The following is a 13,751-nucleotide window of genomic DNA, read 5'->3' as shown; positions in this document are numbered from 1 at the left end:
TAATTCACACACACATAAAAAAAAGTTTTTTTAATGGCCTCATTTCTGTTCAATGTGATTTAGTCAAATTCAGTTAAGTTTGCTTGGCAAAAGTTTTCCTCTCTTTTCAAGGTTTTCCCTTGAAGGTAAAATGTAAACCCAAATATTAAAACCGTTTTAAACATGCATCATCAACTGTTTGAGCCTGCCTTTTAGTTACCTGTCATAGTAGTCACGGTGCCCCCGGTGGTCACGGTCGTTGGCATATTGGTCGTAAGGTCGTTTGCGGGGTGAACTGGGGTTGCGGTAACCTCCGGGGTTACGGTAGGAGTCGGTGTGTGGTCGCCGGTCACCATAGTGATGGTCTTTATACCTGTGGCCGTCGTAGGGGTGATGGCGATCGACTTGCCAGGACTGGCCGCTATTGCTGGGGTAGTTGTATTTACGTTTACTTTGCCATTCTCCCCGATCTGTAGAACAAGAGAGGAAAGAAGTCAGCAGACAAGGAAGTCAAGAATAATTTGTCAAAAGAGCATAAAAACATGGTTTTGCATTTTCTAACAACTTTCCAGTAATAATCTGGTTATTGTGTAATTGAAGGCATTCATTAGTCAAGTTCTTCCTCTCACCATCATTAGGAAAGTGCCTCTTGTTGGACTGGTTGTAGGACTCCCTGTGGTGGGAATGGGAGGGGGGACCCGTAGGGTGATTCTGGGGCAGGTGGGACTTGCCCGCCTGGGTCCCAGTAGAATCCCGACTCGATCCGGAGGGTTCTGGCCGGAAGGGCTTTTTCCTGGCAGGGTCATCTTTCTTCTTATGCTCCTTCTGGAAGAGATGCACATGGAAGACGTGAGGGGAGGGTACGCGTGTCAGGAAGTGTGTGAGCAGTCACCCCGGGCTGCAAACATACCTCTTCCTCCTGGGAACGTTTCTTCTGAGCCATTTTATATAGTTTGTGCAGTTTCCTGGCTCCGAATTCAGTGAATTTGGACACAAATATCCAGAGATTTCTGTATGGAAATGGTGAAAACAATGAAAAGAACATACTAACAGAAACAGCTAAGGCAAAAAGAACATATTAGAATAAAATCCTTTATTCCGTTAATCCTATATTAGTTGCACTGTGCCTGCTTTACAAAGATTTATCACCTCAATTTAATCACCAAACTACAGTGCTTTCAGGTTACTGTTCACGTGTTTTTTTGTGTGTGTGCGCTCGAGTGGGCGAGACAGACCTGCGCCAGGTCTTGACATGCTCCGGGTCGTTGTAGGCTTTAAGGCACTCCGTAATGCGGTCTCCGATCTTCAGCAAGCAGGCCCGAGTGTGCTGCAGCTGCTCCTGTACTGACAGGCCCTCGTCTGGCTTATCCAGCTGCTTCAGGGCCTTCTTCACCGGCCTCATCCTCTCTTTACACTGCGCACGCATGCACACACACATAGGGGTTATACTCCAAGCAGATTCAGTGGTAGTAAGCTTCAGACCATCGTCGAACAGTGAAATCACTGATGTTCAACATACATTGTTTTGTGTTTGCTCTCTTTCTCGCAACTTGATCTGAAGGTTCATGATGAAAGAATGAAAGATTTAAGCAGTAGTTCTCAACCCAATCCTGACAATACTGGGCTGAGAAGCACTGCACAACAACACAGACAAGGAGCTGGACACCGAGATGCGAGACGGGAACAGGAGAGCCAGACTCACAATGCTGAAGGTTTCTTGGTCTAGCTCATCATCCTCCTCTCCGATAGGGACTGGCTCGCTGCCTGCTGTGATATGCACGGGGCCCTGGGTCTTCTTCACTTTACCTCCTGATTTGGTCTGAAAAATGCCCCAAACAAACGTCACAGGAAAGAACAGTGCGCACGTAAAAATTCCTGCGCGGTCAACATTTTCTTCCACTCATCTGTTTTAATCATTTTACAGACGCTGTCCATTGCCAGAAGTGAGACTGCAAAAGGCAACATGCCAAGGACACGTGCAGGAAATGCAGCTGTACTGAAACCTTAGACATGCGAGAGCTGCCACCTGGGGCCTGGAGAGCTGCCACCCGGAGCTAAAGAGCTGCCACTCAGGGCTACCTTTTCTTTCTTCAGCTTGGGCCGCTTTTTTTCCCTGTCGCTCTCCTTGTCCTTCTTCTGTGCTCCTTGCTTCTCTTTGTTCTCTTTGTTGTCCTTCTTCTTCTGTTTCTTTTTCGTGGGGGATTTCTCAGCTCCGTCATCCTGGAAGAAATACGCAAACAAAGGTGACAAAAATGCGACCTGACTGGCTACAACGAGTTTTCGCGCCCAATTTGGAACCCACTGATCTGCAAACGAGCTTCTGCCTTTATTTGCACTGCTGTCCTGATGGCTATCAGATGGCCCTGCCTGTGTAGAGGAACGCATACCTTCACTTCACCTTCCTCGGAAGGGTTGTCGGAGAGCCGGGGAGAGGAGATTTCATTGGCCAGCTCATCTTTAAGGGCCTTGTTGTCTTTCTTCACTCTAGGTTTTCTCTTTTTCAGCTTTGCCTGGGAGCAAACATGACTGCACTGAGCCAGAATCACAAATGCCATGGCTACCAACTCCATAAACTCCAATAAAATCAAGGAGTTGATGGAGTTGTTGGGATATTCCCCTGACTTGCATTATTCACTCCAGCAGTCCAGTTTCATATGATCTGATGAACACACTCACCTCTTCTCCTGCTTTAGACACATCTTTGCTCTCCTGTTCCTTCTTCAATGTCTTCAGTAAGTAGTCCGCCCTCATCTGCAGCTGTTTCGCCTGAGGTTTCTTGTTAGGGTCATCTGGAAGAATCTAAACAACAACTAAAAGTCAGCTCAGGGACACCAATGACACAACATGGGGAGTGTGTTTCATCCTGGATTTCAAATTGCCCCAAGCCCCCCCCCCCCCCCCCCCCCCCCGTATGTTTTGAACACACTGTTCTTTGAATTAAGCAATAGGATTGAAGGCACCTTGTCTGAGAGCTTCAGGTCCGGATCTGTCTTCAGTAGGTCCCAGTTGCCATAACCATGCTCATAGATGCCCAGCAACAGCTGCGTGTCGTCATGAATGTCCCAGTCCACATCAAAATGAGGCATCTTCACATGACAGGTGAGCTGAAATCTATAGAGATTCCTTCAGTCTGGGTCTATCCACACTAATACACACTACAAGTATTTACCAAATCTTGAATTCATCTTTGAAGAGGACTTGAAAAACTAAAGGAAAAGGTTCATTCCATTATAATTTGTCTTTATTTAATTACCATTTAGTTCCATTTTGTACTGTAATTTCAGTTTTATCATATAAAAATATTTAAGAATATTTATCCTGCAAAATCAATCAAATCTTTTATACTCGAGCAAAGAAGTCAAATGAAGGAGACGTTTTAGGATAAGGTTGTTCGTTAGGACGTACTTGCTCCTCTCTGCGGGGACGGAGGAAATGCTTTTGTGAAGAGGCTCAAACTCCTCCTCGTGCTGAATGATGGACTTGGCATTGACCTGGACCCCTGAAATCTTGATGTTGATTCCGCGTCTTTTCCCCGGTCCTTTAGCTGCGGTCGGAGATGGAAATGAGCAGCGAGGTCCACACACACACACACGCACACACGCACACACACACACACAAACCTTCGGTGGGGTTCTCCTTCATTTGTTCCTCGTGCTCCTGTACTGCAGTCACGCAGGTAGTGTGAACCAGTTCACCCAGTCTCTTCAGATCTGCTACGGACTTGTCCACCAGCTCAGAGTCACGAGCAATAGCCTCCAGCCTGCAGACAACGTGGGATCAGCTAAGACGCTAGCAGAGAAGCCACACCAAGCAATACCAGCAACACCAAGATCAGGGGTTCAGTTCCCATGGACACTAACAGTGAATGATAAACGTTTAAATCTCTGGATAAGAGTGTCTGACAAATTCCCTAGCTGTAAACCTGACTCCATCACATAGATTCAATAAATGCATCACCTTCTCATCTGGGAAGCAATAATAATTAAATATGCACCTTCCAAACAAATATTTGCCTTGTTTTCAATAAAGAACATTTCTGTTCTACAAATTATACAAGCATCTTGACTTCATAATTAATTTGTCTACTGTGTATTGTGCTTTAGTCCATACCTCTCCAGCGGGGCTCCAAATTTCTTGTAAGCCTTTATGAACCTGTCGAGAGGAGAATGGACCACAGCTTCAGCGTCACCACTGGGAAGTGTGCGTGTTGACCATGGCTGTGGTCGCCGCGGCGGTGGCAATACCTGCGGATCTCGGCGTCGGTGAAGCCCTCCACGTTGTTCTTACGGGCGCGCGGGCGGCCACGCCTCTTGGGCTTCTTGTCATCCTCGCTGTCGTCTGTCTCGCTGTCCGAGCCCGAGGATCTGCCCTTCAGCTTCAGTTTGGTGCCCACGTCACTGTCGCTGTCGTTGGCCTGCGCCTGCCGGGCAGCACACGAGAACGTTCACACACACAGCACCTCCGCAGGGACGCCAGAGTCTAGCACTCAGCCCAGAAGAACCATTAAAAAAAACCTCACCTCAAAAGAACCCCCAAACACCCTGAGGCCAACATGGTCTTTTATTTAACATTAGAAGCGTACTGTGCCAAAAACAAAAGTTTGGAGGTGTCCAAATATTTATGGAGGGGAACTGCATGCCAAAGTTAATCAACAAAGAAACATGGCTGTGCTGACAATGGAGATGTGTCATGAGCTGCACCGGGAGCCTTAGAGAACATTTGTTGGTTCTATACAAAATACATCTCTGTGCACCAAGCAACTTGAACAGCAGACAGACTAGTTGGCAAGCTTTAAGAAGCCCCATGCTGGACAACCTTTTAATCAAACATTCCTGGCAGCTCCTCGTCATTGCTCCTTTAAAATAAACATCTCCCCAGCTGCAATGAACAGTAACTGACGTGTTGTTTAGCGTTTAGTGTGTACCCACAGACCCCATAAAACCTAACGAGCCATTATCCAGGCACATGATTCTACAGGAATCACACATGCAACACGGGGACTCTGCACACGCCTCTAATGAGTCATTACACTCTGCCTAACGCTACATTTACACTGCAGCGAAGCAGAGCAATTTTTACTCCACCTCTCTCATTCATTTCTATGGAGACAGCCAGTAGATGATTGTGGGAGCGAGCACACTGAGAACCAAGCAAAGAGGCTCCTTTATGCAAATGAGAACACTGGACAGCAGCCAATCACCACCAAAGACCGAAATCAGTGCGGTGACCAACTGGAGGACCATCATGGCTGCATCAGGTTTTCCTGTATTTTTCATCCTGATTCTGTATGATTGCAGACTTGTATTTAAATAGCTGGTGTTTTAGTGACAGACCTTTAAAACGCCAGGAGGTGCAATGCGCATTTTGCTTCACTGCAACATAATAAGGTACCACATCACAGTTTAAGGATGAAGAAAGGAAATCAGCCTACCATCCACCACATATGTACGTCCAAAACAGACAGAACTAGATGAATCATGCAGGCTTGCACGGATACTAATGAAAACCACCCAAACTGCTAATTTATCCCAAAGCACAGCAGGGAACCCAGCTGGTGAGAGTTTTCAACCACTGCCCTGGGCTGGAGGCATCTCCAGCGTTCCTCTTACCCTTTTGTTGGAGCTCCTGCTCCTGGGCAGCATGTAGATGTCCTCCATCTCCTTTTGCTTCTCCTCTTCCTCCACCCGCCGCCGCTGCTCCTCCGGGATGATGTCATCCCAGTCCCTGACGGGCCTCTCCTCTAGCTCGGGCGTGCTCTCATCCATGGTGAAGTTAGCCACCTGCCAACACACAAACGTGCGCACGCAAGCACACACATTCAAGCACACAGCTCTGCCTAAGAAACAAACACATGTGGAATCTGAAGTTCTGAATATTTTAGTCCTCAAACTGGAACACGACGGAGCTGCACTTCCCAATCAAAGCAGGTTAGGCTAGGATCTTCAATCTGGGTCAGACAAATGGTTTACTGAAGTACCTTAAATTGGGACAGTAGCTCATCTGTGGCACTAGAGCCTTGATCGCTCTCTCTGGTCTCAGCCAGTCGCAAGATCTCATCAATGTCCATCTCCTGAAGAAGAAACAAAGCTATTCATTACAATAAAAAAGGTCAACCACTAAGAACAATTTCACCACAATCACTGTGTGGTGAGATCAAAATGAAGGCGCTACATTGCTTTAAACAGGACAGGGATACCTGGGGCTCAGACTCTTCCTCCTCTGCCTCTTTAAACAAATCCTCTGCACCAAACTTCAAGATGGCTGCAAGCTCCTCCTTGTTAAAAGGATTTGAACTGGAAACAGCAGTTTAAATGCCATTAAGCCTAATGGCTATGCAGTGAATAACATTTGTGTAGGAGTTACCAGCACTGCTGGTAAACAAATTCTGCAAAAATACTTAAAAGCACAATTTTATTAAGCTACAACCACTGTAAATAAAAGTTTCATCAACAAACTTCTAGCCTACTAAATTTGTCCTCCATAAACAGGTGTTAAGAAATAGTACAGAAATGTGTGATATGTATTTGACTCCCCTCCCACACCCATCACCTATTGACAACAAGTAAGAACTCTAACTTTATAATTGTGTCATCCACCGACATCAACCTGAAGAAACAGTGATGTTCTGGCTCATGATAACCATGTTAGCAGTGGCTTAGCCTTAAATAGATTGACTAGCACACGGCACGTTTCTAAGAGAGGCTCACTTTGAATTGCCTGAGCTGTTGTCCAACACAGTTCTTCCAGTGGTGTCCATTCTCTGAATCACAAGATGGTCTAGAACCATCTTCTTCTTTGCCCTTTCAATGATGTCCTCTTCCACGGTTCCTTTCGTGACCAGACGATAAATATTGACCTTAAGAGGAAAACAAAGTAGATAATTATGTTCAACATGGATTTTTTTTTTCATAAACGCCGGTGATATTTTTCATCATATTGATGATATTTTTTTGGGCAACACGGTGGCTTGGTGGTTAGCACGTTTGCCTCTCAGCACTGGGGTCTTGGGTTCAAGTCCCTATCTGAGTGGAGTTTCCACGTTCTCCCCGTGTCTGCGTGGGTTTCCTCCGGGGTCTCTGGTTTCCTCCCACAGTCCAAAAACATGGAGATTAGGTAAATTGGCATTCCCTGATTCCCTGACAAATTCTCCCTGACTGTGTGTCTGTCTCTTCATGTCCATTAAAAAAGCAGTTGTCTGAATGTGTGTGTGCTTGTATGCCCAGTGGTGGATGGTGCTTTGCCACTAGGGTCTGTCCTCTCCCCCCTCCCTGCACCCCATTCAGTCCCCCAGGGGGCTGTGGATCCCGGTTGAGAGTACGCTGTGCGCAATTGGCTGCCGCTTCTCGCCGGTGTGTGATTGGGTGTGTAAGAGTTGTATGTAAAGCGACCTTGGGTTCTAGAAAGGCGCTATACAAGTTGAACAATTCATTCATTCATTCATTCATCAAAAACGTCAGTGAGCCGGTCACAGACTCCGTGCAGCTCACCTGTTTCTTCTGTCCTATCCTGTGGGCTCTGGCCTGTGCCTGCAGGTCGTTCTGGGGGTTCCAGTCCGAGTCAAAGATGACCACGGTGTCGGCCGAGGCCAGGTTAATCCCCAGGCCTCCAGCACGGGTGGACAACAGGAAACAGAAGTCCTAGAGAAGAGGAGAGGCCACCAAAGCGGAGTAATGCAGACCTGTGCTCAGAGGTAAAGGTAGGGTCATCAAGATATTAGTTCGCCTATGCTATGCTCAGAGGTTTATGTAGGTTCATTGAGTTTTAATTTACCTTTTCAAAGCAAAATCTTTAATTTAAAATTGTGCAGTTAACGTAGGCTGGTATGTGGACTGCACACAAGTCAATAAAGTACCTTTCTTACAGTATTAGTAGAGAGCTACTGAGTGGCTGCCACATGCTGCGGCGCCATCTTTAAACTTTTAACTTAATTTCCTTCGAGATTAATAAAGTACCTATCCTATCCTATCCTAGTACAAGTTCAGGTTTACAGGCATATTATAACATTGCTTTGAGGCAGTGTGCATATAAAGTCATGACACACTCAGTTATGGAGAGCAGCTGGCAAGAGGTCAAGATGAGAACGCTCTGACCCAGATAAATGAAAAACTGCACCGCCATGAGCAGCGTCTCGAATCGTCCAAAAGCCCTCCACACCCATGCAGCCGTCCAGTTTTGCCACGTACCTCAGAGCCCTCGGCATTAAAGTGGTCAAGAGCCTGTTTCCTTAGCTCTCCTTTGATGGACCCGTCCAGGCGCTAATTAAGGGAAAGAACAAAAACCATGTCAAGAAAGGTGCCCCGTCTTCGTTCCAAGAACCTCAGCGAGCTACGGTTCCCCACACGCCGTTACACAGTTGGAACGTTCCCCATATCTAGATAACTACCGAGCTGAAGAAAGAGGTGATCATTTTCCCTAATGCAGCCATGAGAAGAGTGCTGCCCTAATGGTGAAACTAGTACACATCAAAAAATAACTGACAGATAAAAATAGAGCCGCGAGCAGCCAAGATGCTGCTACACTCCTGACACCCGAGTCAGCTGAAGCCAAGCGCCATAACTTCAGTGCCCCCCCCCACCTCCCCCTCCAGCATTCAGGACTGCCCACACAGTCATAACAAACATAACCAGCAGTTACACAGGAGTGGGACTAAACGTAAACCACATGAAACACGTGCAGTAAGTGTCAGGTCAGGCCAACCTGCTTTAAAATGTCATTCTGCAAAGAGCCAGACGCACACAGAACTGCAGGGCTCGACATCTTTTACCGCACCTGGAAGGGATAGCGTTTGATAGCCAGGTATTCGGCCAGTATGTCCAGCATGCGAACCATCTGGGAGAAGATGAGCACGCGGTTGCCCCGTTCCCTCAGCCGGGTCAGCAGCTTATCGAGGAGGACCAGCTTGCCACTGCCACGGATCAGCGCCTGAACCACAAGAAACACAGCTTTGCGTGAGCTGATTGAGGATCGGTTCTCGGACAGCTCGTGAGGTCAGAACGGATGGGTTCCAGCACCTGCAAGTGTTCCTGCGGGATGTCACTGTCTCCATCCTCTGACTGCTTAATGAGGAAGCCATGGTTACAGCACTTCTTCAGCTCCATGACGATGTTAAGGAAGCCCGAGGAACTGCCCCTTGTGCCTTTGGAGAGGGCTTTATAATTCCTTGTGAGAATCCACCTTAAATGTCGAACACAAAGCGCACAAATTAAGGAGTGACATGAACCAATTTCTTGGTAAGGTTTGGTGTTAAGGGATACAACTTATTTGTGATCTTTGAATAAAACCATCTGGTCTGGGATGAGTCTTTTATCTATGCAGCAAATCTGCAGTAAAATAGCGAAGATGTAGCTAATGAGCAATGAAAAAGCAGAACTTGCTTGTAGAACTGCTTTTGCGGGGCAGACATGTCTACACGGAGGATCTGCTCCACTTTGGCAGGCAGGGATTTTTCCACATCCTTCTTGACACGCCGCAGCAGGAAGGGCTCCAGGACTTTGTGAAGGCTCTGGTAGCCATTGTCCCTGCCCTTACCATGCTCATCCTCAAAATCCTCCCACAACTCAAACCTGAAACGAGGCCATCACCTGAGAGTCATCACCTGAAGATCTCTCAGGTCAAGGAATGACAATCTTTCCCAAAATTTCACTTATACTTCATATCACCATTTTTTTTTTTACCAAATCTTTTATATAGAGTAAAATTATTTATATTTATACAGTAAATGGTGGAGGTTCAGCAATGAAAATATTTTTTAAATTTATGCTATAAAGTCATCATATTTTATAATACACACATATAAACGTATAATATCGACGCCATGAATTCAAGTTTGGCATTGCAGAATATTTGCCTGCTACTACGTTTATGCAAAGCCATGAAGGACCTACTTGTCAGGCATGAGAAAGTGCAGAAGGGACCAGAGCTCTTTTAGGGAGTTCTGTAGTGGTGTCCCTGTGATGAGCAGCCTGTGATTGGACCTGAAATCGATCAAGGTTTTATACAGCAGCGAGTCATCATTCTTCAGTCGATGGGCCTCATCTACGCCAAGAAAGGCCCAGTTTATGTTCCCTAAAACACCCTGCATCAGCAAGAACACAGAGAAAATGAGCATTCTGTTGAGTCCATATGGGTCAGTCACTGTCTTGGAACCCAGACAGATTTGATCACCCTGGTGTTTATAACAAGTGTGTCCCTCAGTGCAGTGGTCATGCTTTTTCCTACCTTATCTTTCAGTAGAATTTCATAAGTGGTCAAAAGTGCATTGAACTTGATCCTTTTGGACTGCTGGTGGATCCACTCATAGTCACGAATCTATTTGAATTGAAAAATTCAGAAAAGTCCATCTAAGTTCATAGCTAGCACTCCTGGAAGAACTGTACAGATCACAGCTGCCCATCAGGAGAACGGAGCAGCGACAAGGAGATGGATCGTACCATCTTCCTGCTCAAGACGTCCCCAAGATAGACCACAACATTCATGTCGGGAGCCCAGGTGTTGAACTCCCGCTGCCAGGACGTGAGCGTGGACAGTGGCACAACCAATAGGAAGGGCCCGTACAGCTGATGCTGATGGAACAGGTAGGAGAGGAACGAAATGGTCTGGATGGTTTTCCCCAGACCCATCTCATCAGCTAAGATAACACTGTTACACCTAAACGACACACAAGAGGACCACATAAACAGTGCAACTTAGACAGCCATTAAACGCCATTATTAGAACTATGTACTAGTGAAAATGTATTATAGTTCAGTTTTTACATGCTTTTCAACCAAATGGTTTTGAACATTTTAAAGACAATTAAATTATACATTTTTCCCTACATTAAAAAAAGGGTACAAAAATGAAGAGCTATATTTTACTCTACTTATATAATTCTTTTACAGTTGGCAAACAATCATAGGATGCAGTTCTCTGAACATATTTGGGTAAAGTGAAAAATACTGCAATATCCTGAAGACCTAAATGTACAACGAGCCTCTAGCAAGAATCCAATAAAGGAGAAGAAAGCTTAAAGGGTTGTGAGAGGCACCTGCACCAGGAGTGGGCCAGCCAGTTCAGCCCATCTAACTGGTAGTCCCTCAGCTCCAGGCTTTCATCACCAATGTAAGATGGCTGCTTCTTCAGTGCAACAAATCTAGGTCTCTGTTTTAACACCTTCAAGAGTGCACAGCAGAAAAAAAGTTTAGAAATGTACACATGACAGTTTTTCTGTTAAAAAACAATAAGTTAAACAAAAATGAAAACTCGAATGAGTGAAAAGGTCCCTCACTTTACAATCTTTGGAGGGGATCGTCTTGGAGACGTTCCTGTGGTTGAAGCTATCGATGCAAGACTGGAACTTCTTCCCTATTAAGGCCCCGTCCTCCCAAGTGCACTCTGCGTAGGGCAAACCCATCCACTTACACAAGTACTCTGGCTCACTGGAAGTGGTCTTATGAGCTGGTGTGAAAGGGGAAAAGCATGAAAGTCAGAGAGATCTGTCTAATTACGTAGTTATAGAAGTCAAAACAGCCTACAGAGGGCTCAGGGGTAAACAGCTACTAAGATGGCATTAATGCACAGTGCATCAAAATGACATTAAATTATGCCAAAATCTAGTACATAGTAGATGTACATTTGCAGTTGCAAACATGCTGGTCTGCTCCCATTTAGCACTGTTAGCAATAATAATAATAATAATAATAATAATAATTTGAGGACAAAGTACTTACAGGGAAAATCAGAGGGCACTTGTGACTTTGCTGTTCTCACTGCTGTTAAAAAGAGCAAATTGAAGAGGGACTGTACCAGTATAAAATGATGGCAATATTCACTTATGTAATTTCAATAGGTATTGATATTAATGGCTTTTATTCTTAAAAGTACAGTCTATACGTACCAATTACTCTTTCCACAATTTGAAACTGCTTGTTCAGATCAATGGTTAGCTCTTGCTGACAGTTGTAATATTCCAGATCCTCAGGTGATGCCTTTCTCAACCTGAGAGAGACCCAAAGCTGCAGTTACTCAAAACAGCACAAGTGAGGCCTGCAAACGGCACCTAAAACCTGCTCAAGAAGCGTCTACACTTCAGGCGTCTTCATGTGCTTGGAGTCTTGTTCATTTATCTGTGAAGGAGACGTGAGAAACGAACAGCCCCTCCCCCCACCGCTGCACCTCACGCGCCGAGTCAGGACTGTTCCCCACCACTCACCACGCATTCAGCTCGTCGTTTTTCTTTTTGAAGTTCTCCAGCTTTTTCATCCCTTTGACCTTCTGCTGGGTGAGGGAGTCCACGCTCTCCCACGTGTTGTGGATGTAGGACCAACCCTTCCACTTGATCAGGAAGTGCGTCTCCCCCTCCTCCTTCTCGGGGTCAAAATCCGCTCCTGGGTCCCCATTGGCCTCCACGGCGTATAGAGTGGTGGCAGCCCCGATAGCTGTGGGACAGGGAGACATGGATTAAAGAAGCCATCGCTTCAATCTGAAGTCCTTACAAAAGATGTGCACCCTTGTAAAGGGATGTCAAATTTGAAATAACTGCAGTAATAATATGAGTGGGTGGAGATCTGGTCACCTGTTTTCCGGCCCACTCTGGTGTCCATAACCTTCTCAATGGTCTCGCTGTCATCATCCTGCAGATCTTCTGTGCCCTCGGCCATCTCGATCAGGTCATCAGAGTCCGTCTCAAAATCATTCTGGTCCTCTTTATAACTGCAGTCATGAATCACATCATTTTACAGACGTGAGGGGGGTGGCATGCGGCAAATTTTGTAATGCTTGTAAAAGAGCATGACAGAAAAAAATGCTCCCGAGTGGAACTACGCAAAACACCTGAAGGGTTTTCTACTCGTGACCCTGCCCACTTTACAAGGAGCAGGAAGAAGAACATGAGGCCCTTACCTAACTTTGGTAGCTGCCCTGCGACGTGTCAGTCTCTTTGGAGTATCTTCTTCATCGTCATCATCATCCTCATCTTCATCCTCATCCGACGTCTCCTGCTTTCTTGGTTTCCGTCCCTTTTGAGATTGATGCTGCTTGGTTGTGGAAGATTTGGTCTGGGGTCTGAAAAGGTCAAAAAAGGGGCGCGCGCACACACACACACACACAGGCAAATATTTTCAACTACCACTATGGGTAAATCAGCTTTGCGTCCAATGCCCTGTCCTCCGTAGAACAGTGTAGTGAATTCATTAGCACTCTCATTAGCCTGACTCTTGAGCCGGTGACCTTGAGACAGCTTCCAGTCAAACCAAAAACAGAGTGAAAGTCGATCAGCCTGGAACTTACTGATGAGCACACAAAATTCACATCAGAATTTAAGGAGTCATGCAATGACAAAACACCACCACCACCCAAATTCACTTGAATCAACACATTAAAATTTTGGGAATAGACTTTTACGAGTTAATCAAGATGTCAGTCCAAATAAAATGTTGGCCGCTCAGTCCTGGTTGACACTGTAGATGTGATGACATCATTAAGTTTGGGTCAGCTGTCTGAGGGCCCGGCTTCCCTACACCCTTACCTTCTAGCAGGAAGTCGTCTGGATCTAACTTTTATTTCTTCCTGCTCACTCTCTGAACTGCTGGCCTCTTCCTCATCCTCATCCTGGTCGTTTGAGTCATCATCTTTCCAGGTACTACTTTCAACACAGAAATACCACAAATTCACCCATGGGATCTAGCTTCATCTACTACACTGCCGTGCTGTTGAGGGGAGTGAGTTTCTTCCAACAATACACCATCTCAGCTATGAATGGGCTTACACCATATCACACACACACAACTCTCATA

General features: G+C 45.9%; 1 protein-coding gene across 7 annotated transcripts in view; it reads right to left on the bottom strand.

The window, feature by feature from the left end:
• Positions 1–13,751, bottom strand: part of chd2 (chromodomain helicase DNA binding protein 2) — a 33,722-nt gene that overhangs the window by 3,015 nt on the left and 16,956 nt on the right. For 5 of the 7 annotated variants that reach the window (XM_076991230.1, XM_076991261.1, XM_076991270.1 and 2 more), the window contains exons 11-43: positions 13,484–13,600; positions 12,859–13,020; positions 12,533–12,669; positions 12,170–12,395; positions 11,855–11,955; positions 11,688–11,729; positions 11,246–11,415; positions 11,006–11,130; positions 10,410–10,626; positions 10,198–10,287; positions 9,864–10,054; positions 9,354–9,542; positions 8,991–9,153; positions 8,749–8,901; positions 8,163–8,234; positions 7,467–7,616; positions 6,687–6,835; positions 6,176–6,272; positions 5,957–6,049; positions 5,589–5,759; positions 4,224–4,399; positions 4,090–4,131; positions 3,600–3,739; positions 3,385–3,523; positions 2,940–3,090; positions 2,656–2,778; positions 2,367–2,489; positions 2,059–2,199; positions 1,682–1,798; positions 1,215–1,393; positions 890–989; positions 609–804; positions 200–449 (exon numbers count right to left, since the gene is read on the bottom strand). In XM_076991230.1, coding sequence (XP_076847345.1) covers positions 200–449; positions 609–804; positions 890–989; positions 1,215–1,393; positions 1,682–1,798; positions 2,059–2,199; positions 2,367–2,489; positions 2,656–2,778; positions 2,940–3,090; positions 3,385–3,523; positions 3,600–3,739; positions 4,090–4,131; positions 4,224–4,399; positions 5,589–5,759; positions 5,957–6,049; positions 6,176–6,272; positions 6,687–6,835; positions 7,467–7,616; positions 8,163–8,234; positions 8,749–8,901; positions 8,991–9,153; positions 9,354–9,542; positions 9,864–10,054; positions 10,198–10,287; positions 10,410–10,626; positions 11,006–11,130; positions 11,246–11,415; positions 11,688–11,729; positions 11,855–11,955; positions 12,170–12,395; positions 12,533–12,669; positions 12,859–13,020; positions 13,484–13,600 — 4,692 coding nt within the window. The remainder of the gene's footprint in view (positions 1–199; positions 450–608; positions 805–889; positions 990–1,214; positions 1,394–1,681; positions 1,799–2,058; positions 2,200–2,366; positions 2,490–2,655; positions 2,779–2,939; positions 3,091–3,384; positions 3,524–3,599; positions 3,740–4,089; positions 4,132–4,223; positions 4,400–5,588; positions 5,760–5,956; positions 6,050–6,175; positions 6,273–6,686; positions 6,836–7,466; positions 7,617–8,162; positions 8,235–8,748; positions 8,902–8,990; positions 9,154–9,353; positions 9,543–9,863; positions 10,055–10,197; positions 10,288–10,409; positions 10,627–11,005; positions 11,131–11,245; positions 11,416–11,687; positions 11,730–11,854; positions 11,956–12,169; positions 12,396–12,532; positions 12,670–12,858; positions 13,021–13,483; positions 13,601–13,751) is intronic. The other 2 variants (XM_076991255.1, XM_076991280.1) reach the window with 2 other exon arrangements.

Source organism: Brachyhypopomus gauderio, chromosome 2 (assembly GCF_052324685.1).
Source record: "Brachyhypopomus gauderio isolate BG-103 chromosome 2, BGAUD_0.2, whole genome shotgun sequence".
NCBI classification, from domain to species: domain Eukaryota; kingdom Metazoa; phylum Chordata; class Actinopteri; order Gymnotiformes; family Hypopomidae; genus Brachyhypopomus; species Brachyhypopomus gauderio.
Note: the sequence above shows the minus strand (reverse complement) of the source record. Positions and strands in the feature narration are given on the sequence as shown.